Source organism: Suricata suricatta, chromosome 13, assembly GCF_006229205.1.
Source record: "Suricata suricatta isolate VVHF042 chromosome 13, meerkat_22Aug2017_6uvM2_HiC, whole genome shotgun sequence".
Classification (NCBI taxonomy): Eukaryota; Metazoa; Chordata; class Mammalia; order Carnivora; family Herpestidae; genus Suricata; species Suricata suricatta.
The window spans coordinates 9,457,450-9,480,570 of NC_043712.1; the positions used below are offsets into that span (position 1 = coordinate 9,457,450).

The window sequence follows — 23,121 nt, forward strand, 5'->3', positions numbered from 1 at the left end:
GATTTGTGAGTTCGAGGCCATGTTGGGCTCTGTGTTGACAACTGGGTGTTTGGAGCCTGGTTCAGATTCTGTGTCTCCCTCTCTGCCTCTCCCCCATGCTCTCTCTCCCTCTCTCTAAAAAAATAAACATTAAAAAAAGAAAATTTCATATAGAAATCTGCTAGCCATATAATGTATACTAAATAGACAATTGTTGACAAAATTAGAATGTTTTTGAAAATATACTGGTTTTCCTGAAATGTAGTAACTTCTTTCCAAAGATGCAGGAAAAAAGACTTCTCTATGTTTGAATAGAAGCTTCCCTTCTGCTTTATGGAAACATTCTAAATCTGTGAAAAATCTATTTTGGGATTCCCCCCCCCATAAGTAAACAAGTAATACTTTTTTTCTAAAATAATCCACTGGGGTGCCTGGGTGGTTCAGTCAGTTGGACGTCAGCCTCTTGTTTTTTGGCTCAGATCATGATCTCTCAGGTTCATCTGTTCAAGCCTTAGATAGAGCTCTGCACTGGCAAGGCAAAGCCTGTTTGAGATTCTCTGTCTGTCTGTCTGTCTCTCCCCACCCCCTCCCCTACTTGCTGGGCTTGTGCTCTCTACTTAAAAAAAACAAACAAATAATCTATCCTGCACATCTTACAAGAATTTTTAGACATTGAAAAATGTAGTTCGATAATTTCTCCACAAGTTATGTCTTCTGTGATAAGTTTCAATTTTCTTTCAGAGGGCAATAAAATGCAGTACAACTAAAATACTAAATAGAAATTCTATTTCAGTGCAAAATAATCAAAAGTACAGACATAGAAGCAAAAATGCTCTACAGCAACAAAAGTCTTTCAACCTCACTTTGAATGAAAGCTGACCTACTTGAAGACAGCAATATAAAGAATCCTCTCTACACAATGCTGTAAATGTGTTCATTGATCACTCTTACTTTCAAAATTCAGAGCACACATCAAAGTATAACACAGGTTCACTCCCACCGTTATTTGCTGACCCTCACTCACTGTTTTCTAATGAACTAAGAAATTAAATTCAACTTCATGAACAACTTCTGTTAATCTTAAGCAACAAACTTTATAATTTATAAAAATGCAAGTAATCAAAATCCATGTAGCAATTTACATAAAGCAAAAGCAACATGCACAGGGAACACAGTTTCATAAACTATTTCTTAAATGAAAGTTACATAAGAAAAGGAACAACAGGGGTACCTGGTTGGCTCAGTCAGTTAAGTGTCTGACTTTGGCTCAGGTCATGATCTCACAGTTCATGAGTTCAAGCCCCACGTCGGGTTCTGTGCTGACAGCTTAGAGCCTGGAGCCTGTTTCGGATTCTGTGTCTCCCTCTCTCTGCCCCTCCCCTGCTCAAACTCTGTCTCTCACTGTCTCTCAAAAATTAACAAACATTAAAAAATTAAAAAAAAAAAAGAGAGAAGGAGCAACAATAGCCTGTTACCCAGCAAGTGGTGTTACTAGAGTAATATGAGCAGAAAAATTGGTGCCTAAGGAATCCCAGGCAGTGACGGCTGCTAACTGTTGTTCTGGGTTGTAAAAGCATTAAACAGAAACAAAATCAACCCTCTGAATAATGGACACATTTTTAAAAAAAATATGAAATAAACTCAGTGACCAGGTCTCATGACTATACAAAGAAATACTGAGCAAACAGTTGAATATTTACTTTTTTTTTTTTTAATCTTTACTCATTTTTGAAAGAGAGACAAGAGTGTGAGCAGAGGAGAGGCAGACAGAATCTGAAACAGGCTCCAGGCTCTGAGCCGTCAGCACAGAGCTTAACGCGGGGCTCGAACCCACGAACCATGAGACCATGACCTAAGCTGAAATTGGACATCCAACAGACTGAGCCACCCAGGCATCCCTGAATATTTACTTTCCATTATACCCTATTTAATGACACTTCTAGATGACAAGAAATGAAAGAATACATGTGCAGGAGTGAACAATGGAGGGGAAAAAAAATCTGATTTACCAAAAATCATTTATTTCTTCATGTTAAAAAAGTACAAATAGGCTATAATATTAAAAATCCCCAACTGTCAAAAAAAAAAAAAACTACCAAGCATCAAAATTCATCTTTTTTCGACTTTTCATTGGGAAAATTGACATTTTAGGATGGTAAAAGCCAAAGACTTGAAGAATACAACATCACATTCTTGTTGATGATACTATTCTGTTAAATGTAAGATGGATTAATCTTAAGAAACTGACAATTCTTGGGACACCTGGGTGGCTCAGCCAGTTAAGTGTCCGACTTCAGCTCAGGTCGTGATTGCAGTTCGTGAGTTCAAGCCCCACGTTGGGCTGATTGCTCAGAGCCTGGAGCCTGCCTCAAATTTTGTGTCTCCCTCTCCCTCTGCCCCTCCTCTGCTTGCACTGTCTCTCTCTCTCTCAAAAATAAATAAACATTAAAAAATTGTTCAAAGCCCTTTCACGAAGATGGCGCCGAAGGCGAAGAAGGAAGCCCCTGCCCCTCCCAAAGCTGAAGCCAAAGCAAAGGCTTTGAAGGCCAAGAAAGCAGTACTGAAAGGCGTCCATAGTCATAAAAAAAGATCCGCATGTCACCTACATTCCGATGGCCCAAGACTCTGCGTCTCCGAAGGCAGCCCAAATATCCTCGAAAGAGCGCCCCCAGGAGAAACAAGCTTGACCACTGTGCCATCATCAAGTTCCCGCTGACAACCGAGTCAGCCATGAAGAAAAAAGAAGATAACAACGCTCTTGTGTTTATTGTGGATGTCAAGGCCAACAAGCACGAGATCAAACAGGCTGTGAAAAAACTCTATGACATTGACGGGGCCAAGGTCAACACCCTGATCAGGCCCAATGGAGAAAAGAAAGCATATGTTCGACTGGCTGCTGACTACGATGCTTTGGATGCTGCCAACAAGACTGGGATCATCTAAGCGCGTCCAGCTGGCTAAATCTAAATATACTTTTTTTTCACCACAAAAAAAAAAAAATTTTGTTTAAAAAAAAGAAAGAAAAAACAAAATAAAGAAATGGACAGTTCTTAACATCAGCTCATGGAAGCTTAAAAATGAAATCCCCTTCTTCAAAATGTGTAAAATAAAAAAAACTATTCATGTTCACTAATTTGCTGAGCTCCTCAAAAAACTAGCACTAAAATACTGCTCGCTTGGCCTAAACACTCTTTCCTTCCCTGTCTTGGCTACTTCTGTCTCCCATTCAACCTTCAAGAGAAAGTGTAAGCTTCACCTGCTCCAGATCATCCCCTGGCAGCATCACCACCGGGCCAACACGGGCGCCCCCTGGCCTGCATGCACGCCTATCTCCATCAGACGCTTAGTATAATATGAGGGAAATGGTCTCCGCTTACTCTCCCCAACAGACTATCAGCAACCAGCAGAGTAGCAGCATATCCTAACGGTCTCTACATCCCCAGAGACCGTTAGGATATGTCTAACACAGTGCCCCCATCTCTACTGCACAGGATAGTGATTATACCTACTCTTTTTGTACAGATTTTCTGCATGAATTAAATAAAACATCGGTAAAGTGCTCATCCAGAGTCTGCTACATAGTAACTTTCAATTTGTATGAGCGTGTGTGTGCATAGATAGATTAAAATAGATGTTTCCTAGGTGAATAAAAATTAAGCCCAATTCTTTTAAATAAGCCTGACTAAATAAAAAGAAGGTTTTTCTGGGGCACCTGGGTGGCTCAGTGGGTTGAGTGTCAGACTTCGGCTTGGGTCATGATCTCACAGTTTGTGAGTTCAAGCCCCGCATTGGGCTCTGTGCTGACAGCTCAGAGCCTGAAACCTGCTTCAGATTCTGTGTCTCCCTCTCTGCTCCTCTCCTGCTCACTCTGTCCCCCTCTCCTTCAAAAATAAACAAACATTTGGGGCGCCTGGGTGGCTCAGTCAGTTAAGCATCCGGCTTCCGCTCAGGTCATGATCTCACAGTTCGTGGGTTTGAGCCCCGCGTCGGGCTCTGTGCTGACAGCTAGCACAGAGCCTGGAGCCTGCTTCAGATTCTGTATCTCCCTCTCTCTCTGACCCTCCCCTGCTCCAGCTGTCTCTCTCTGTCTCTCAAAAATAAATAAAAGAAACATAAAAAAATAAAATTAAAAAAAATAAACAAACATTTAAAAAAAGGGACTTTATTTTATAAAATAACAGGTGTCTTAGCTCACTTGATCAAAGATTAATAATACTGGGAAAACTATTTCCCACTTTACTGATAGAAACTTCTACGTTATTATTTTATTATATTATTTACAACTCTAAACAAAGGACAAGGCTACATAATTCAAACACTGACTACTTACAACAAATGGCACTTCCAAATTCTCCAAGAAAAATTACTAAAATATAATCAAAGTACACTGTTGGTGGCATGATCTCAATTAATTGTGAAAAGCATGTCTAGATAATGCTAGCCTACTCATAAACCTTAACTAATTGGTGCAATTTTTTAAAATTGCATTAGTATCAGTAAACATAAAGAGAAAGGCTTTCACAAATTATTTAAAACCATATTCCAAAACACTGAGCAGGAAAGGCCAAAAAAAAAAAAATTACTAAATTTAAGGAAAGTCTTTACCTATAGGCAATCGATTCTTCTTATTTGCTGGAGTGGTTGCCGGAGACAGCTGAGGAGTATTATAGGGAGTCATTTCCAAACTGCTACTTTTCCCTGGCTTTGCCTGGGGCAGGTTTGCCAATAAATTGTCAAGAGCCATCCTATCTTCTCTTAGTTGATCTCCAGACATTACGCTCTTCATAAAATTCACCTGGCAAAAGTTAAAGGCCATTAGCTAGTGAGATCAATTTTTCAAATACAATACATATTTCTCACACAATGTACTCATCTATGACTGCCCATGGCTAGATAAATGACTTCTGAGAAAATCCTATTAAAGAATAAAACCATTACCAGAGTAATAAGCTGACTATAGGTTATATAAACCACAGTCCTGCTCAATCCTTCCAGAAGATTAACGGAGGACATTGGAGGCGTCTCCACTGCGCGGCCCCCAATCACAACATCAAGGAAAGCAGCAACACAGCTCTGTTAAAAAGGGAAAAGATCACAGTGAAGTATTTCCCCTTTAAAACAAGGGAACAAAATGTCTAATTAAGGGGGACAAGCATGCAAAAAGTTATTCTTGAAAGTTACATTAAACCCAACCTTAAAAAAACTAAACTCTTTATGAATTGATATAGAATTATCTGAACGAAATTCTGGCAAGTGAAACGAACGTGACACAGAAGAGTGCACACTAACTACCCCACCATTTGTGAAAAGGGAGGGATGGGGTGTCTGGGAAAATATATGTAACAGTTTGCTTGTTTACATATAGACCTCTTGAAGGAAACACGAGAGAGTGAGAACATCAAGAACCTTTTAGGGAGGAGGGGGCCTGGGTGGCTCAGTCGGTTAGGCATCCGAGTCTTGATTCTGGCTCAGGTCATGGTCACACAAGTTCATGAGACTGACCCTGCATCCAGCTCTGCGCTGGCGGCATGGAGCCTGCTGCCTGCTTGGGAGTCTCTCTCTCCTCTCCCTCTGCCTCTCCTGCGCATATGCGTGTGTGTTCTCCCTCGTTCCCAAAATAAATAAATAAACATTAAAAAAAAAAGAAGAACTTTTTGAGGAGGAAATAAAGGCTAAAGATCAGAGGTGTAAGGAGAATTTGACTGTATAACCTCTGAATTTTAAACAAGCTGAATATATATCCTACTCAAATATGATTAATTAAAATCTAATTTAAGTGAACAATGCCCTAAAACATACTTATGAAATACACTTAAAATTATACATTATCTCTTGTGTGCTTTAGTAACATTTTTAATAAACTGTTTTATTTTTTTTTATTTTTGAGAGAGAAAGAACATTAACAGGGGAAGGGCAGGGGGTGTGGGCAGAGGAACTAAAGTGGGCTCTGGCTGATAGTAGAGGGTCCAACATGGGGCTCAAACTCACAAACTGTGAAATCATGACCTGAGTCAAAGTTGAATGCTTAACCAATTGAGTCACCCAGGCACCCCGCTTTAGTAACTTTTTAAAAAATTAAACTATTTAGGGGTGTCTGGGTGGCTCAGTCAGTTAAGCGTCCAACTTCGGTTCAGGTCATGATCTTGCAGTGAGTTTGAGCCCCACGTCAGGCTCTGTGCTGACAGCTCAGAGCCTGGAGCCTGCTTCAGATTCTGTGTCTCCTCTCTCTCTGCCCCTCTCCCACTTACACACACTCTTTCTCTCTCTCAAAAATAAAAAAACATTTTAAAAAGTTAAACTATTTATTTAAACTTTTTTTTTTTTTTAAGTAATCTCTACACCCAACATGGGGCTTGAACTCACAACACTGAGATCAGGTTGCATGCCCTACCCACTGCACCCCCCAGATGCCTTAAACTTCTTAAAATAGCAGAGAGCTCTTTGGCTCTCTTATGGCATCTCCTTAGTACTTCATTAATTGAGAATTAGTAATCTATAGTGACATCTTCAGCTTTAAAATTTTTTTATTTTAGAGAGAAAGAGTGCATGTGCACATACAGAGCAGGAGAGAGGGACAGATGGAGGGAGCGAGGGGGGGGAGAGAGAGAGGGAGGGAGAGAGAGAGAGAGAGAGAGAGAGAGAGAGAGAGAGAGAGAGAGAGAGAATCTGAAGCAGGCTCCACGCTCAGCGTGAGCCACCCAGGTGCCCTGTGACCTCTTCCTTTAAATATTGCTGATCCAGGGCTCCTGGGTGGCTCAGTCAGTTGAGTGTCCAACACTTGATTTCAGCTCAGGTCATGATCCCAGGGTCATGGAACTGAGCCATGCATCAGGCTTTGGCCTGAGCATGGAGCCTGCTTAAGATTCCCTCCCTATTTCTCTCTCTCTCTACCCCCCTCCTCCCCTCCCCCCACATGCACATGCTCTCTCTCTAAAATTTAAAAAAATGCTGCTATCCAATACTGTATCCTTCTATAGCTCAACCAAGGGTAACTGAGATGAATATTTAATTTATACATCACCAAAAGACAATAAAGACAGCAGTTAAGGTTCACTAATAATATTCTGACAAAACTGTCTATCAACAGTATTTCACATGAGACAGTATTCGTTCTTACTTTGTCAAATTTCCCAAGGCTGCTCTTTGTCCGGGGATCTCCTTCTTCAGAGCCGGTCATTGCCAACTGCTGCAAGAGGCGGCCAACCTGCAACCCAAAGCAGTGGTAGGGAGACGCAAGCTATAGATACTTACAGATTCTTCTCTATGAAAGCACTTCCGTTCTAATCTAAAAATCTGTTTCACAATAATATTCACACCATATGACCAAGCATGCAAAAGAGGGTCCCAAATCAAATCTGTATCTTCTCTACATCAGCCTTTACTATATTTAAAGAGTTATGGACAATAAACAGAAAATTTTGCCTTATACATTATACTGACAATATGAAATGAAAATGCAAAACACCTTTGTTTCTGATATTATACTTTTCATACATTTAGAAATCTTAAAATTCTTTTGCAAAAGTTAATCCAAGCTACTTCAAGTTAATATGAAATACTTTCCCTTGATATAGTTGACAAAATACTCAGGGTAGAATCTTTTTCTAGATTTAAAAATCCTACAGAACACAGCTACTTGGAAAGTAAATATTAATTCACAGAGCAAGTTCATTGCTGGTAAGAGAGAACTGTTAATCTATTCTCCTTAAAGATACTTTGGGGAAAGCTAATATAATATAGCATTATCTTAATATCTGGGACAATTCCCCTTTTTACTCATTTTGAAAGTAAGTGACTCAATCTTTCTTGGAATGGCAAAAATAAAAATGACAACTATACTATCTTAAGAATAAATTTAGTGTTTCACAGATGATAAAAGTGTTTTAATTTTATTTTGGGGATTCTTTATAGTTAATTGCTAAACATACCAATATTATAGAACAAACCATGAAAAGAAAGCTTATCATTTAAAAATAAAATCATCCAAAGATATACTCTATTCCAAATAAACTCAGTCTCTTCTTCACAGTATTTCTGCAGGAAAGGATATGATTAAGAGATTCTCTTAAGAAATAATAAAATGATTTCAGTAGTTCAGATGATTAGGGGGGAAAATGCTAATACAAATGCAAAACTCCTCTTTCTAAAACTTGGGTCCTGAAGAGCTTCAAATTTCAAAACGTGAACTCTTAAAAAGGCTGATCAGTGCATATATATGACACAGCCAGTATTAGGGTGGCATCCTCTAATCAAATGTATTAACATTTCTGCAGCAAAAAAGGAGTATTCATTAGCAGTAAATGGAATAACAATGATAAACAGCCTCATGTGACTTCAGGTTAAGTTTTGCGACCAAGCAATGTAGAAAAGATGATGTAGAAAAGACTTTCAGTCATGCTAGGTTTTGAAATCATGGGAAAGGGAGGGAGGCCCTGTTCTCGACAATCTAACCAATTACATGTTCAAATCTGTGAGGACTATTTAAAAACTAACACAAACTATTTTATGACTAAAATATTTGACAATATTTTAAAATCCCAATATAATAACTGCTTTTATTTCTTAGTAGCAAATATTTAAGACAGTTTGACAAGGCAAAGGAATGGTAAGAACATATAAATATTATCATGTTTTCTATTCCCATCTACTACCTAATCAAACGATTTTCAACTGAACACCACATTACTAATAACAGCAAAGGCATACCTGCATCAGATTAAATCTTGCCACCTCATTAATAGGAGCATCAGAGATTATTCCATACTGTTCTGGATTGACAACTGCAGGGCAGATGAAGCAGGCCAAAAGGAGATCCGTACACATTGCCCTGACCTCCCCAACTTCCAGTCTGTCTACACACGAGAGGGTTTTGTACATCTGGGACACAATCCACCTCAAGCTATGTGGGAAGCAGTATGTGTTTTGTTTGAGATAACCAATGAATTTGTTCACCAAAGCTACCAGTTTGGCCTCATTGGAATCCACCATCTCTTGCACCTTTTGCCTGAATCTATCTGAGCCCTTCTCTCCGAAGAGTTTTTCCTGTTGAGATGGGGAGAACCTCTCGATTAGCTTGTTTGGATCTGTTTCCAGGTGATCTTCATCTTCAACAAGCAGTTGCATGATTGGCTCATGTAAAGTAGCTGTGAGAAAAAGTTTGGCAGAAAACAGTCCTTCAGAAAAAAGTTTAAATAAGATGCTGAAGGCACAAGTTCCTCTCCTCAAAAGTCGCCTGGGGTTGTCACTTTCTTTAAGTTCAAATTCAATCAAGTATCTCAAAACCTGAAGGAGGTAGCTTTCATCTTCTTGCATAATGCAGTTGCCATAGAGGGAGGTAAAAACTGTGTAAATAACACTTTGCGTGTTCTCCTGATTAAGTTTCTCCCCAGCAACCAAAGAGGAGGCAATAAGACGAGGATTTTCCCTTAACCGACTCAAGAACTCTCCGTAAGCAGTCTCCTGAAATCCCAATTGCTTATATCCATCAACAAACTGTGTATCTTCCAAAATCTTGGCATGCTGGCAACACTCAGCAGGGGAAGCTTCAGCACTAAAAATGAGCAGACAAGCAAAACAACAAAATCAACAAAGACGATATAACACCCAAACTCCACTGAAACATGGAAACGTAGACTGATTGTAGTCCCAGCAATGAGATCACTCCAAACTGTACAAATCAGAGCCCACCAGCATCTGAATGTGTAGAGAGAGGAAGACCAAAAAGGACAAAGGAGGACAAATTCCTCATATTAAATCAGGTCCAATGAAAAGCATCAAAAAAATAACCATTATTCTGACTCTTTTTTTTTTTTTACATTTATTTATTTTTGACAGACAGATGAGACAGAGTGCAAGCAGGGAGGGGCAGAGAGAGAAGGAGACACAGAATCCGAAGCAGGTTCCAGGATCTGAGCTGTCAGTGCAGAGCCCAATGCGGGGCTCAAACCCACACACCATGAGATCATGACCTGAGCTGAAGTTGGACGCTCAACTGACTGCCACCCAGGTGCCCCACCATTATTCTGACTTCTATCATCAAAGATTAGTCCTGCTTTTTGTCAACGTCACATAAATGGAATCATACAGTATGTACTTTTCTTTGTCTCGCTTCTTTGCTCAACATTATACCTCAGCACCACTCTTCTTAAAGTTAAAAAACTGCTTCTTAGAATAATAGAAAAACGCATTAACACAGTGAAAAACAAGGTTTCTAAACTGAGAAGTAGACAAACAGTACCAAAACATGGAAATGTATACAGTTGGCTCTTAAACAATGCAGGGATTGGGGGCATGGACCCCGGGTGCAGTGGAAAATCTCTGCATAAATTCTGACTCCCCAAACACCTAACTACTAATAGCCTACTGTTGACCAACCAAAAGGAAGCCTTACAGATGACATAAAGTCAACTAACACATATGTTGTATGTTATATGTATTATATACTTACGATAAAATAAGCTAAAGAAAAAAATATAATAAGAAATTCATAAGGAAAAGAAAAATACACTTATAGTACTTTACTCTAAAAAATCCACATATAAGCAGACCTGCCCAGGTCAAACCTGTTTGTTGTTCAAGGGCCAACTGTATATTAAATAATATTAGGAGAAAAAGGGGTGTCTGGCTGGCTCAGTCAGTGGAAGATGCAACTCCTCATCTCAGGGTTAGGTGTACAGAGTACTTAAAAACTGGGTCATTCGCCTGTATGGCCCAGTCGGTTAAGCGTCCCTTGATTTAAGCTCAGGTTATAATCTCACAGGCTCCTGAGATCAAGCCCTTCATTGGGCTCCAAGCTGCTTGGGATTCTCAATTCTCTCTCTCTCTCTCTCTCTCTCTCTCTCTCTCTCTCTCTCTCCTTCTTTGCCCCTCCCCTGCTTGCACGCACAAGCTCGCTCACTCGCTTGCTCTCAAAGTAAGTAAAGTTACAAAAAATATTTTTTTAATCTCTAAAATAATAGCAGTAATATTAGGAAAGTAGAGGGGTGCCTAGATTCCTCACTTGGTAGAGCATGAAACTCATGAGTTCAAGCCCCATGATGGGTGTGGAGCCTACTTTAAAAAATGAAAAAAAGTAAAACAGAAGATAATTTACTCTTAGCAACAACAGAACATTATATACCTTTATAAAGATACAAATTAACTGATGTGGTATAAAATATTAACATTAAAGTTATAATTCTCTATAACAGCACAAATAACAAAATAACAGACAAAACAAAAATTCACCTTATTGTTGATTCAAGCTATCTGAAAGTGTGCACTTTGTTGGAAATGGATTCATTTATTTACAGTTAGAAGTGAGCAAAGAACTACAGTGGTTCATGAAACTTTTTCTTTACCTGGTTATGATAAGCCGGTCCAAATTAATTCTCTGTTGCTTAGCAATCCAGGCTGTACGATACAACTTTTCGGCTGTCTTAAGTACATCTGCATTCAGCCTCTGAATGAGCTGCTTCTCAGAGTTCACATATAAGCGCTCCTGCTTGAGGTGATGGGCCAGAGTATGAATATCCAGTTTCACCATCTTCATATGAAGACGAGGTACAAAGGCTAATCACTAAGAGTAAAAAGACAAATTTAAAAATTTGATGTCACTTAAATTGTTTCCCAAAATCAAAAGGGGTAGCAGAATACATTAAGAATTAGGCTACATTTAGGGATGCCTAGGTGGCTCAGTCAGTTAAGTGTCTATTTCAGCTCAGGTCATGATCTCACAGTTTGTGAGTTCAAGCCCTGCATCTCTGCCTTCAGCATGCAGGAGCCTGCTTTATATCCTCTGTCTCCCTCTCTGTCTGGTCCCCGCAACTTGCACTCTCTCTCTCTCTCAAAATTAAACAAAAGAACAAACAAAAGAATTAGGCTACATTTAATGCTATGATTAACTCTAATTTTAAAATAATCTATATATTTATTGCAGAAGCATTACAGGTTCAGCACAGAAACACTGGTAAATACAGACAAGCAAAAAGAAAAGATCCTAATAAGGTCACCTCAGTAAAACTCTTGTGTATGTCCTTCAAATCTAGTGTCTATTTATGAGCAATAGAGTTTCCTTGACAGCTCCTTTTTTACATTGTAATCAACATAAGCTGTTGACTCTATCTTTAAAATACATATCCAATCTGACTGCTTCTCACCACCTCCTCCATCACCACCTCTCACCCAAAGGTCTATAACCACCACCTTCTGATTTGCCTGCTTCCTTTCTTGTACTACTAGAGTCTGTTCTCTACCTAGCACAGAGCATCCTTTTAAAAGTGAGTCAGATCACCTTATTCCCTTACTAGAAACCATTCAAAGCCTTGTTTTACATTTAGAATAAACTCTGAAGGTCTACCCCCTGGCTACTTCTCCAACCTCATGTCCTACCATTCTAGCCTTGCTCACACAGCTCCGGACACACTGACCTCCTTGCTTGAACAGGCCAGGCATGCCCCTTCCTCAAAGCTCCTGCATCTGATGATCCCTCTGTCTGGAAGGCTATTCCTATTACTCTAGGTATCTTTGGAAGGCTAGTACTTTCATTTAGGTGTCTCTGCTCAAGTGTCTATTTAGGAAGGCCTTCTCAGATAACTCCTAAAATAGAAACTATCCCTTTCTATCCCCTTTTCCAGTCTTTTTAAAAAATACTTGACCCTGGGGCGCCTGAGTGGCTCAGTCGGTTAAGCGTCCGACTTCAGCTCAGGTCATGATCTTGCAGTTCGTGGGTTCGAGCCCCGCATTGGGCTCTGTGCTGACAGCTCAGAGCCTGGAGCCTGTCTTCAGATTCTGTGTCTGCCTCTTTCTCTGACCCTCCCCTGCTCACACTGTCTCTCTCTCTCTCTGTCAAAAATAATTTAAAAAAAAAAGTACTTGCCCCTGCCTAGCATTATATTACAGATAGCTACTAGCATGTTCATTATGCTTAGAATACGTATGGGTCCCCTACTTAAAAGGAAAAGGCCATCAGGGCCAGGGCTTGTCCGCTTTATTCACTCACAGCTACAACTTCGGGGCTGAGGAGAGGGCCTGGCTCACAGCAAGGATCGAACAAATATTTGGAGTGCCTGGATGGCTCATTTGGTTGAGCATCCAATTCTTGATTTTGGCTCAGGTCATGATTTCAGGGTCATGGGATAAAGCCCCACATCAGGCTTCGCACAAGTGTGGAGCCTGCTTGGGATTCTCTTTCTCTCCCTCCGCCCCTCTCCTCCACTCCCGCCCTCTCTCGAGAATTGAAAAAAAATTTTTTTGTTTTAATGTTTTATTATTTTTAATTTTTTAAATGTTTTATTTATTTTTTTAAGAGACAGAGAGATAGCATGAGCAGAGGAGGGTCAAAGAGAGACGAAGAGCCACCCAGGCGCCCCGAAAAAATTTTTTTAAAGAATTGGACAAATATTTGCCAAAGGAATAAAATCACACAATTCTTATCTAGTAGTTAAACAAACTGGTAGAAGTGGCACACATATTTTAAAGCATTATTATTTAAGCTATGCTCTTGAATCTAGAAGGCTTGCCAGACCACATTTGTTTTAAACTAGGAGAGTAGCCTGAATTGGGTTCTGAGGCCCCTGGGCAGGGTACCTCAGCTCAGCCATTGAACTCACTTGCTGGCCGCAAGTCTGTTCCAAGCTCCAGCTAAGGAGGCATCTGCCAGCCTCCTCCCCAAGGGTGGGGACCAGGGCATCTCCTGCCCAGTCCAACCTTAGGCAGAGACCTGATCTCTGGGAACTCACCTCCCTGAAACTCAAGGAGGACCCTGTTAGGGTCACTTTTGGCCTGTCTCAAACCTTCCCAGGGGACATGGGGTAGAGTGACACAAAGCACTCAGCTCATAGCCCCAGTGATGACATTTTATATCAAAGATAATAATCAGAGTAGCCCCAGACCACAAATGACATATTGTGTGTCCAGGTAGCACAAGAACTAGCATTATGGAGGTGCCTGGGTTGCTCAGTCAGTTGAGTGTCTGACTCTTGATTCTAGCTCAGGTCATGATCTGACAGTTTGTTGTCACTGAGCCGCATGTAGGGCTCTGTACTGACAATGCAGAGCCTGCTGGGGATTCTCTCCTTCTCCCTCTCTCTCTGCCCCTCCCCTGCTCATGCTCTCTTTCTTGAATGATAAATAAATAACTTAAAAAAAAAGAATTAACATTATGATTGTATACTTGAAAGTTACTATGATAGTATAGCTTCAATGTCCTCACCCTAACTATAACAATAAAACGGTAATTCCGTGAGATAAAGGATTGTTATTTAACCTTATTAACTTTTCCAATACATACATGTATCAAATTATCACATTATGTACCTTAAACTTACATAATGTTATGTAGCAATTATATCTCAATAAAGCTAGGAAAAAAGTTGTCCCAGCCAACTTTTGGATTTGGAATTGATAAAACAATACACTTTGTAGTGAATTCAGATTTTAATGGAGATGATAACTCAGATCTCAGAATTCTCAATATGTTTAGAGATCTAACAAAAACTGTTCAGATATTGAAATAGTTTTTTTGGTACTAAGACCCAAAAAAAGAATTAAACATTATGGTGGTGGCTGGAAATATTTTTAAAGCTGCCTAACATAAACAGGATAGCATTTTATAATTAAGTTTCATCTTAAACTTTTTTTTTCATGAACTACTGAAGACTAGGAAAATTTCAGATATTACCATCTAACCTGAATCTTATTGCTCCCAAAGGCCACTCTCTTGTACCTTATCAATTCCCTAGCAAACCACACGAAGCTGTTATTCTATATCTCCTGTATCTTCATGAAGGCCCTCATACTGCTCTCCTCATAAAAGATATAAGTATGTCCACTAAGATGATTCATTATTAATAACAAAACAATCTGGGTACCCTCAAAAAGTAACTGGTGACATACAGACATTATACTTATAAAATCATATTAACTCAGAAATTCATAAATAACTTTGCAGACTTCCATATGGGAACTCTAGCATCCTCTAGGGGGCTCTGGGTCCACAGACTAAGAACAGAATCACTGAATAAGTTATTGCAATTATAAGAAGTACTATAGTTAATGAAAACAGTACTGAAATGGGCTCTTAAAGACCCGAATACTTCCTAATTAGTGCTATTACTTGGGCGCATAAAGCATATTCTCTGAATCTCAGGTTTTTTTCACCCATAAAATGTGGACACAATATCTACATTTATTATGCTGGTACAAGCAACATAGTAGGCACCAGGAATACAAAAAGGGATAAGATCTAATGTGCACCCTCAAGAACTTCCTAACCTAGCAAAATGAGGCAGATGTGCAAGCAAATGGCTGTCCAAAAATGTTATGGGTGTCATGCTAGAAGACCGTACAATGTGGAAGGGGGACAAAAAAAAGAAATGACTGAGGAGTCAGATACCGGCACCTAGTCTTAAAAGGCAAGGCGAGGCGCAGGAGCGGGGGAGAGAGGAGTATTTGCCCGACGTAAAGAGGATGGTGGGTGGCGTGGAAGTCCAGACAGAAGGAGCCAACCAAGCAAAGGCACAGAGGTGTATAACGAAGCGTACATGTAGAGAATCACACACGCCTTCCTAGAGTCTTGGGGGACCGTATCTGTGTGTTCAGTGAGAGGGTGGGGGGAGTGTGTATAGAGATAAGGCTCCAGACACAGAAAGTACACAGAACCCAGAGTTAAGAAACTTGGACTTTGCACTGTAGGTGTTGGGAAAAGTTTTAAATTAGAGTCTTAAACTCCTACTATGTTAAATTAACATGTTAGTTTAACATGATTACATTTATATTTGAGAGCATAAACTCCGGCAGTAAGGAAAAAAGTGAGGATGTGGAGGTAGAACTAGATGAAGAGAGACTGAAGTTGTTGGTAGGCAGGAAATGTAGCAATGGCAAAAACAGGACAAGTTTGAGAGACGTTACGAAGTAGGAATGAATACAAGATTTGTTAATCACAAACGGGGAAAATAAGGTAAAAGTTGTGTGGTATTTTTCACCACAGTTGAGTATCCTATGGGGAAACAGGTTATCAACTGAAAATGGTGCCTGGTGTGCTTCTAAGAACTTTACACATTCCCTCTGCATAATATCCCCCTGAACCAAGTGCACTGCAGCTCAGGAAACTGAGGCTCAGGGATGCTGAGTAATTTGCTCAGGGCCACACAAGTGGCAGGAAGATTACAGAGCCAGTACACTATTATTATTACCCTGATCCCTAAAAGAACGACTCAAAAATCCTGTGGTTACTCAGGAGAGGATCTTATTTTTAAGAGATGCGTGCTCAAGTATATAAAAGTATAGTGTTAGGATGTCTGCAATTACCTTGCATATGGTTCAGCAAAAACTAAGAGGAGATTAAAAAGAACGTTTCCATTTTTTTAAATGTTTTTATTTATTCTTGAGAGAGAGAGAGAGAGAGACAGCATGAGCAGGGTAGGGTCAGAGAGAGAGGGAGACACAGAATCTGAAGCAGGCTCCAGCTTCTGACTTAGCTGTCAGCACAGAGCCTGACGCAGGGCTCGAACCCATGAACTGTGAGATCATGACCTAAGCTGAAGCCAGACGCTTACCTGACTGAGTCACCCAGGCGCCCCTAGAAAGAACTTTTTAATGTTTATTTTTGAGAGAGAGTGAAAGCGAGAGAGTGAGCATGAGTCGGGGGAGGGTCAGAGAGAGAGGGAGACAATAGAATCCAAAGCGGGTTCTAGGTTCCAAGTTGTCAGCACAGAGCCCAACATGGGGCTCGAACCCACAGACCGCAAGATCACGACCTGAGCTGAAGTCAGATGTTAACCAACAGAGCCACCCAGGCGCCTCAAGATGAGAGTTTTAAAATGCAGCAGAATGTAAACAATTGTTGAATCTAGGTGAAGAGTAGTTGATGATCATTGTACTGTCTTTCAACAATTTCAGTTACATTAGAAATTTTTCATAATAAAAAAATAGAAAAAAATATTTTAGAAATTCTCAAACTATACCCTTCTTACTGCTACAATACAATTTAATTCACAAATATATTACTGAGCTTTGCTGGAGCTTAGCCAGGTCCCCTAATCTCAAGGAGCTCACGGTCTAACTATAACCGAAACACCGTTCAAGACAGAGAGGACACATAAAATGTCTCCAATGACACAGCAAAATATGAACCAATTTATGCAATTTAGGAATTAAAATCTTCAAATACAGCTTCACTTAAAAAAAATATTAACACATGAAAGTAATGCTCTCCATAATCCAAACAAGAATTCACCTTCTAAATCCTTCAGTAGTTCCAAATCAAAGATATTTTAAGTATATCTAGACAACCTTGCTAAGCATTTTCTTCTTTCATCAAGTTCAAAATCGTTTTAGTGCTTTTTCTTTCTAGAATAAGCTGGTCTGAATGCTGACAGAAAACAGGTAATAGATTACCGTGCAAAATGATACTGTTTAAAACATGTTTATATAAATCCATAATCTTCTCATTACCATATAAACATAAGAAAATGTCAGTAAACCACTGGGTAAAATGTAAGAGATTAAAAATATTAATTAACTCTGACCTATACTTTTGTCCAGTTTACCCAAATTAAACTTATATCTGAATACTATTTTATACAACATGTACCACACACTGGAGTATGATGATATTATATCTCTATTTCTCCTCTTAGGCTGTGAACACTGAGGGAAAGAACTCAACTTTGTGTCCTAACATAGCTGATGGCAGGTAGGAGGAGCCCAATCATGCTGAGTGAACTCAAATCAGGTACAGCAAGATTATTAGCTCACACATTCTGAAAACATAATACCCCCCCAAACACACACACAAATAATGATACCTAACAGGTCACTGCTTAAAACAACAGATGCCAGGGAGCCTGGGTGGCTCAGTTGGTTCAGCATCTGACTTTGGCTTGGGTCATGATCTCACAGTTCATAGACTTAAACTCCACATTGGGCTCTGTGCTGACAGCACAGAGCCTGGAGCCAGCCTCAGATTCTGTGTCTCCCCGCTTCCCTCTCTGCACCTCCCCTGTTCATGCTCTGTCTCTCTCTCAAAAATAAATAATCATTAAAAAAAAAGGAAAAACAGATGCCAAAAGAGGGTTTGAGAACGTAAAAAGTAAAGTCTATAAAGTTGTTCTGCTCTTCTAAGGCACCCTATAAGACAAGAGGAGTGGGGCGCCTGGGTGGCTCAGTCGGTTGGGCTTCCGACTTCAGCTCAGGTCAGATCTCACATTCGTGGGTTCGAGCCCCGCATCAGGCTCTGTGCTGACAGCTAGCTCAGAGCCTGGAGCCTGCTTCTGGTTCTGTGTCTCCTTCTCTCTCTCTGCCCTTCACCCTCTCATGCTCTGTCTCTCTCTATAACAAAAATAAATAAAACATTAAAAAAAAAAAGTTAAAAAAAAAAAAGACAAGAGGAGTTAACAGCTACCGGGAAATAGCTTAAATAAAATACATGCAGAAATAACTAAAAATGGGGAAATTTTACCATACTGAAAACAACAGGAAAGTATGAACATCTGCAAATAAGTTAGTATCCTGAAAAGTAACGACACTGTCAATATCAAACAAACAATAACAATACTCATATCAAGCTAACACTTATTTAGAACTTCATTAATCCAGGGGAGCCTGGGTGGCTCAATCGGTTAAGCATCCGACTTCAGCTCAGGTCATGATCTCACGGTTCGTGGGTTTGAGCCCCATGTCAGGCTCTATGCTGACAGCTAGCTCAGAGTCTAGAGCCTGTCTTCAAATTCTGTGACTCCTTCTCTCTCTGACCCTCCCCTGCTCATGCTGTCTCTCTCTCTCTCAAAAATAAATAAAAACATTAAAAAAAAAGAACTTTATTATTCCAAACATTGCTATTTTTTCCTCACTGAATCCTTGTAACCATATGATGACTGTGCTCTCATTAACTTCATTTAAAAGTTGACGAAAAGGTTGATATACCTAGTAAGTAGCTACAACAAAATTCACATTGACTTAGTTCTAATTCAAAAACAGTCTTTGCTCTCAACCAACTAATCTAAACATTTTGTCACTCAAATCTACCTTAATTTTCAGTTCTGCTAATAATTAACTCCTTAAAGTTCCTTTTATCTATTGGCTTTTACTTCAACCAGCTTCTAGTATATCTACTTCATTTGAATTTACACTCATGTAAAATACAGGTGGACACCAGGGATGCCTGGGTGGCTCGGTCAATTGAGCGTCCAACTCAATTTCTATGCAGGTCATGATCTCATTGTTGTGAGATCAAGCCCCATATTGGGCTCTGCGCTGGGCAGGGAGCCTGATAAGGATTCTCTCAGTCTCCTTCTGCCCCTCTCTTGCTCTGTCTCTCTCCCTCTCTCTCTCTCTCTCTCAAAAAAAAAACCTAATAATAATAATAATTTAAAAAATTTAAAAATACAGGTGTGTCCTGAGGTGCCTGCCTGGCTCAGTCAGAAGAGCATGCAACTCCTGATCTAAGGGTCATGAGTTCAAGCTCCATTTTGGGTGTAGAGATTGCTTAAATAAAAAACTTTAAAAATAAAATAAAAGTGTTCCCAACCCTCTCCTCTTGGCTGAGCTTAAATTCTTTATTTCCTCTACGATCTTAATATCAAATACAAATCTGGAGTGCCTGGGTGGCTCAGCTGGTTAAGTACCTAACTCCTGATTTCAGCTCAGGTCATGATCCCAGGTTGTGGGATTGCGTTCAATGTTAGCCTCTGCACTGAGAGTGGAGCCTGCTTAAGATTCTGTCTCTCCCCCTCTCCCCAACTCATGCTCTCTCTTTAAAAAAAAGTGGGGTGCCTGGGTGGCCCAGTTGGTTAAGCATCTGACTTTGGCTCAGGTCATGACTTCATGGTTCATGGGTTTGAGCCCTGCATTGGGTTCTGTGCTGACAGATCAGAGACTAGAACCTGCTTCAGATTCTTTGTGTCTCCCTCCCTCTCTCTGCCCTTCCCCTGCTCATGTCCTGTGTCTCTCTCTCTCTCAAATATAAACATTAATAAATAAGGGGCGGGGGGGACCTGGGTGGCTCAGTCGGTTAAGCATCCAACTTACGCTCAGGTCATGATCTCATGGTTTACGAGTTTGAGCCTGGCTTCGGCTCTGTGTCAATAGCTCAGAGCCTACTTCAGATTCTGTCTCCCTCTCTCTCTGCCCCTCCCCCACTCATGCACTCTCTCTTTCTCAAAAATAAATGAAAAGCATTAAAAAAAATTTTTTAAAGAATCTTTAAATTGGTAAGTCTGTTAAAAGTGATCTTATCCAGTTTAATTGAATTCAACAAGTATTTTCTGAATGTCTTCATTGTACCAGGCACTAATAGTACAAGACAGAACACATACAGCATCTGTCTCATAAAGTTTAGCCAACTATAGTGCCAAAAACAAGTAAACTACAAGTAACTACAAATGTGTGTATGCAACACACACACACACACACACACACACACACACACACACACACACACGCTCTACCTTTTATTTTGAATGAACTGCCTTTCTCATGGTCAAACCCAACCCTCACTTTGATGCTAATTTCCTCCCTTCATATCTAGCTACTCAAGAATATTACTGTAGTAATCCCAACTACCCCATCTCCCCATCCATATTTCCCTCTCTACTGGATATTCTCACCAATAAACATGCTACTATTTTTCATCTTAAAAAAAACCTCTTGCGGTGTTGGGGTGACTCAGTTGGTCAAGTGTCTGGCTCTTGATCTTGGTTCTGGTCATAATCTCACCGTTTGTGAGTTCAAGCCCCATGTTGGGCTCTGTGCTGACAGTGCTGAGCCTGCTTGGGATTCTCTGTCTCCCACTGTCTCTGCTCCTCCCTCTTGTTCTCTCTGTCTCTTAAAATAAATAAATAGGGGTGCCTGAGTGGCTTAGTTGGTTAAGCATCTGACTTCGGCTCAAGCCATGATCTTGCAGTTCATGAGTTTGAGCCCCACATTGGGCTTTGTGCTGACAGCTTGGAGCCTGGAGCCTGCTTCAGATTCTGTGCCTCCCTTTCCTCTCTGCCCCTCCCCCACTCAAGCTCGCTTGCTCACTCTTTCTTTCTCTCTCTCTCTCTCTTTCTCTCCTCCTCAAAAATAAAATGAACATTTAAAAAAATTAAAAATAATAAAAGTAAATAAACGTTAAAAAAATTACAGAGATAATGACAACTACATATAAAGAGGGATCCTGGCTGGGGCATCTGGGTGGCTCAGTCAGTTAAGCATCTGACTTCAGCTCAGGTCATGATCTCGGTTTGTGAGTTTGAGCCCTGCCTTGGGCTCTGTGCTAATGCCTCGGAGCCTGGAGCCTCCTTTAGATTCTGTGTCTCCCTCTCTCTCTGCCCCTCCTGTGCTCATGCTCTGTCTCTCGATAATAAAAATGTTTTTTAAAAATTAAATAAATAAATAAAGTGGCATCCTGGAACAGAAAAAGGACATCAGGTGAAAACAAAGAAAATCTAAGTAACATGAACTTCAATTAATAATAATGTGCCAATATATTGGTTCACTGGGGCCCCTGACTGCCTCAGTTGGTTAAGCTTTCGACTTCAGCTTAGGTCATGATCTTAGGGTTCTGTTTGTGAATTCAAGCCCCACATCAAGATCCCTGCTGTCAGCATGGAGCCTGCTTCAGATCCTCTGTCCTCCTGTCTCTCTGCCCCTTCCCCACTCACTCTCTCAGAAATAAAAACATCAAAAATATATACATATAGAGGTTCTCTAATTGTAACAAATATACCATGCTAAGGTAAGATGGAAGTGATGGGGCAACTTGGTGCTAGGTATTCTACCCTCTCAATTTTTCCATAAAACTTAAAACTCTTCTAAAAATAAATAAATTTAAAAATTTTTTGAAAGTTCATTTACTTATTTTTGAGAGAAAGAGAGAGAGAGAGAGCACACACAGGAGGGGAAGAAAGAGAATCCCAAGCAGACTCCACACTGTCAGCAGAGCCTGATGCGGGGCCTGAACCCACGAACCATGAGATCATGACCTGAGCCAAAACTGAGTCAGATGCTCTACCAACTGAGCCACTCAGGTGCCACAACACATTTCAGTATTGAAACTATCACACTGAAAACATTTTCTCTGTTTACTGTGATCAGAAATGAAATGCAAAAACTTTGTAACAACATTTCCATACATACATTACATTTTGCACTAATTCCATGTCAACTGAAGCAGAATTGTTTAAGACTGTTTTTATGTTGATTTCCATTTAACAGCAAATTTTTTTTAAGATTTTATTTATTTTGAGACAGAGAGAGACAGAGCATGAGAGGGGAAGGAGCAGAGAGAGAGGGAGACACAGAATCCGAAGCAGGCTCCAGGCTCTGAGCTAGCTGTCAAGACAGAGCCTGATGCGGGGCTTGAACCCACAAACGTGAGATCATGACCTGAGCCAAAGTCAGTCACTTATAACCAACTGAGCCACCCAAGGGCCCCTAACAGCAAACTTTTAAAAACTGCATTATAAATAGTAATAATTGAGGGGCACCTGAGTGGCTTAGTCAGTTAAGCATTTGACTTCAGCTCAGATCATGATCTCACAGTTTGTGAGTTCAAGCCCCGCATCGTGTGTCGTGCTCTTTGCTGACAGCTCAAAGCCTGGAGCCTGCTTCGGATTCTGTGTCTCCCTCTCTCTCTGCCCCTCACCTGTTCGTGCTCTCTCTTCATTCAAAATAAGATAACATTTCAAAAATTTTTATATAGGGGCGCCTGGGTGGCTCAGTCAGTTAAGCATACGACTTTGGCTCAGGTCATGGTCTCGTGGTTCATGGGTTTGAGCCCCGTGTCGGACTCTGTGCTGACAGCTCAGAGCCTGGAGCCTGCTTCGGATTCTGTGCCTCCCTCTCTCTCTGCCCCTCCCTTGCTCACACTGTCTCTTTCTCTCTCAAAATAAACATTTAAAAAATTAGAATAAAATAAAACAAAGTTATTTTTAAAAAAGTAAATAAACAATAAAAAAATTTTTTAAAGAAACAAGGTTTAAAAGTATCTGACAAAGTTAGCTTTAGCTGGACTTCAGGACTAAATAAATAACCTATATTCCCTCAAATTCAGTGAAAGAAATGATACATGCAAGTTTAGGAAAAGTTAGTAGAGATTAATTCCTTAAATCCCTCCTTTTACATCTCCTAGCTCAACCCCCACTATTTCTTCACTTCTCCAAAAGCCGTGGTTGCTGCCAT

The 23,121-nt window shown here is 40.2% G+C and overlaps 1 protein-coding gene and 1 pseudogene across 5 annotated transcripts in view; one reads left to right on the forward strand and one right to left on the reverse strand.

Moving 5' to 3' along the window:
* The window catches only part of GAPVD1 (GTPase activating protein and VPS9 domains 1), a 70,888-nt gene that overhangs the window by 32,088 nt on the left and 15,679 nt on the right, over positions 1-23,121 (reverse strand). For all 5 annotated transcript variants that reach the window (XM_029919431.1, XM_029919429.1, XM_029919430.1 and 2 more), the window contains exons 2-6: positions 11,319-11,536; positions 8,686-9,529; positions 7,097-7,183; positions 4,918-5,052; positions 4,585-4,774 (exon numbers count right to left, since the gene is read on the reverse strand). In XM_029919431.1, coding sequence (XP_029775291.1) covers positions 4,585-4,774; positions 4,918-5,052; positions 7,097-7,183; positions 8,686-9,529; positions 11,319-11,509 — 1,447 coding nt within the window. In that variant the 5' untranslated portion in view covers positions 11,510-11,536. The remainder of the gene's footprint in view (positions 1-4,584; positions 4,775-4,917; positions 5,053-7,096; positions 7,184-8,685; positions 9,530-11,318; positions 11,537-23,121) is intronic.
* On the forward strand, positions 2,445-2,922 carry LOC115275713 (annotated as a pseudogene).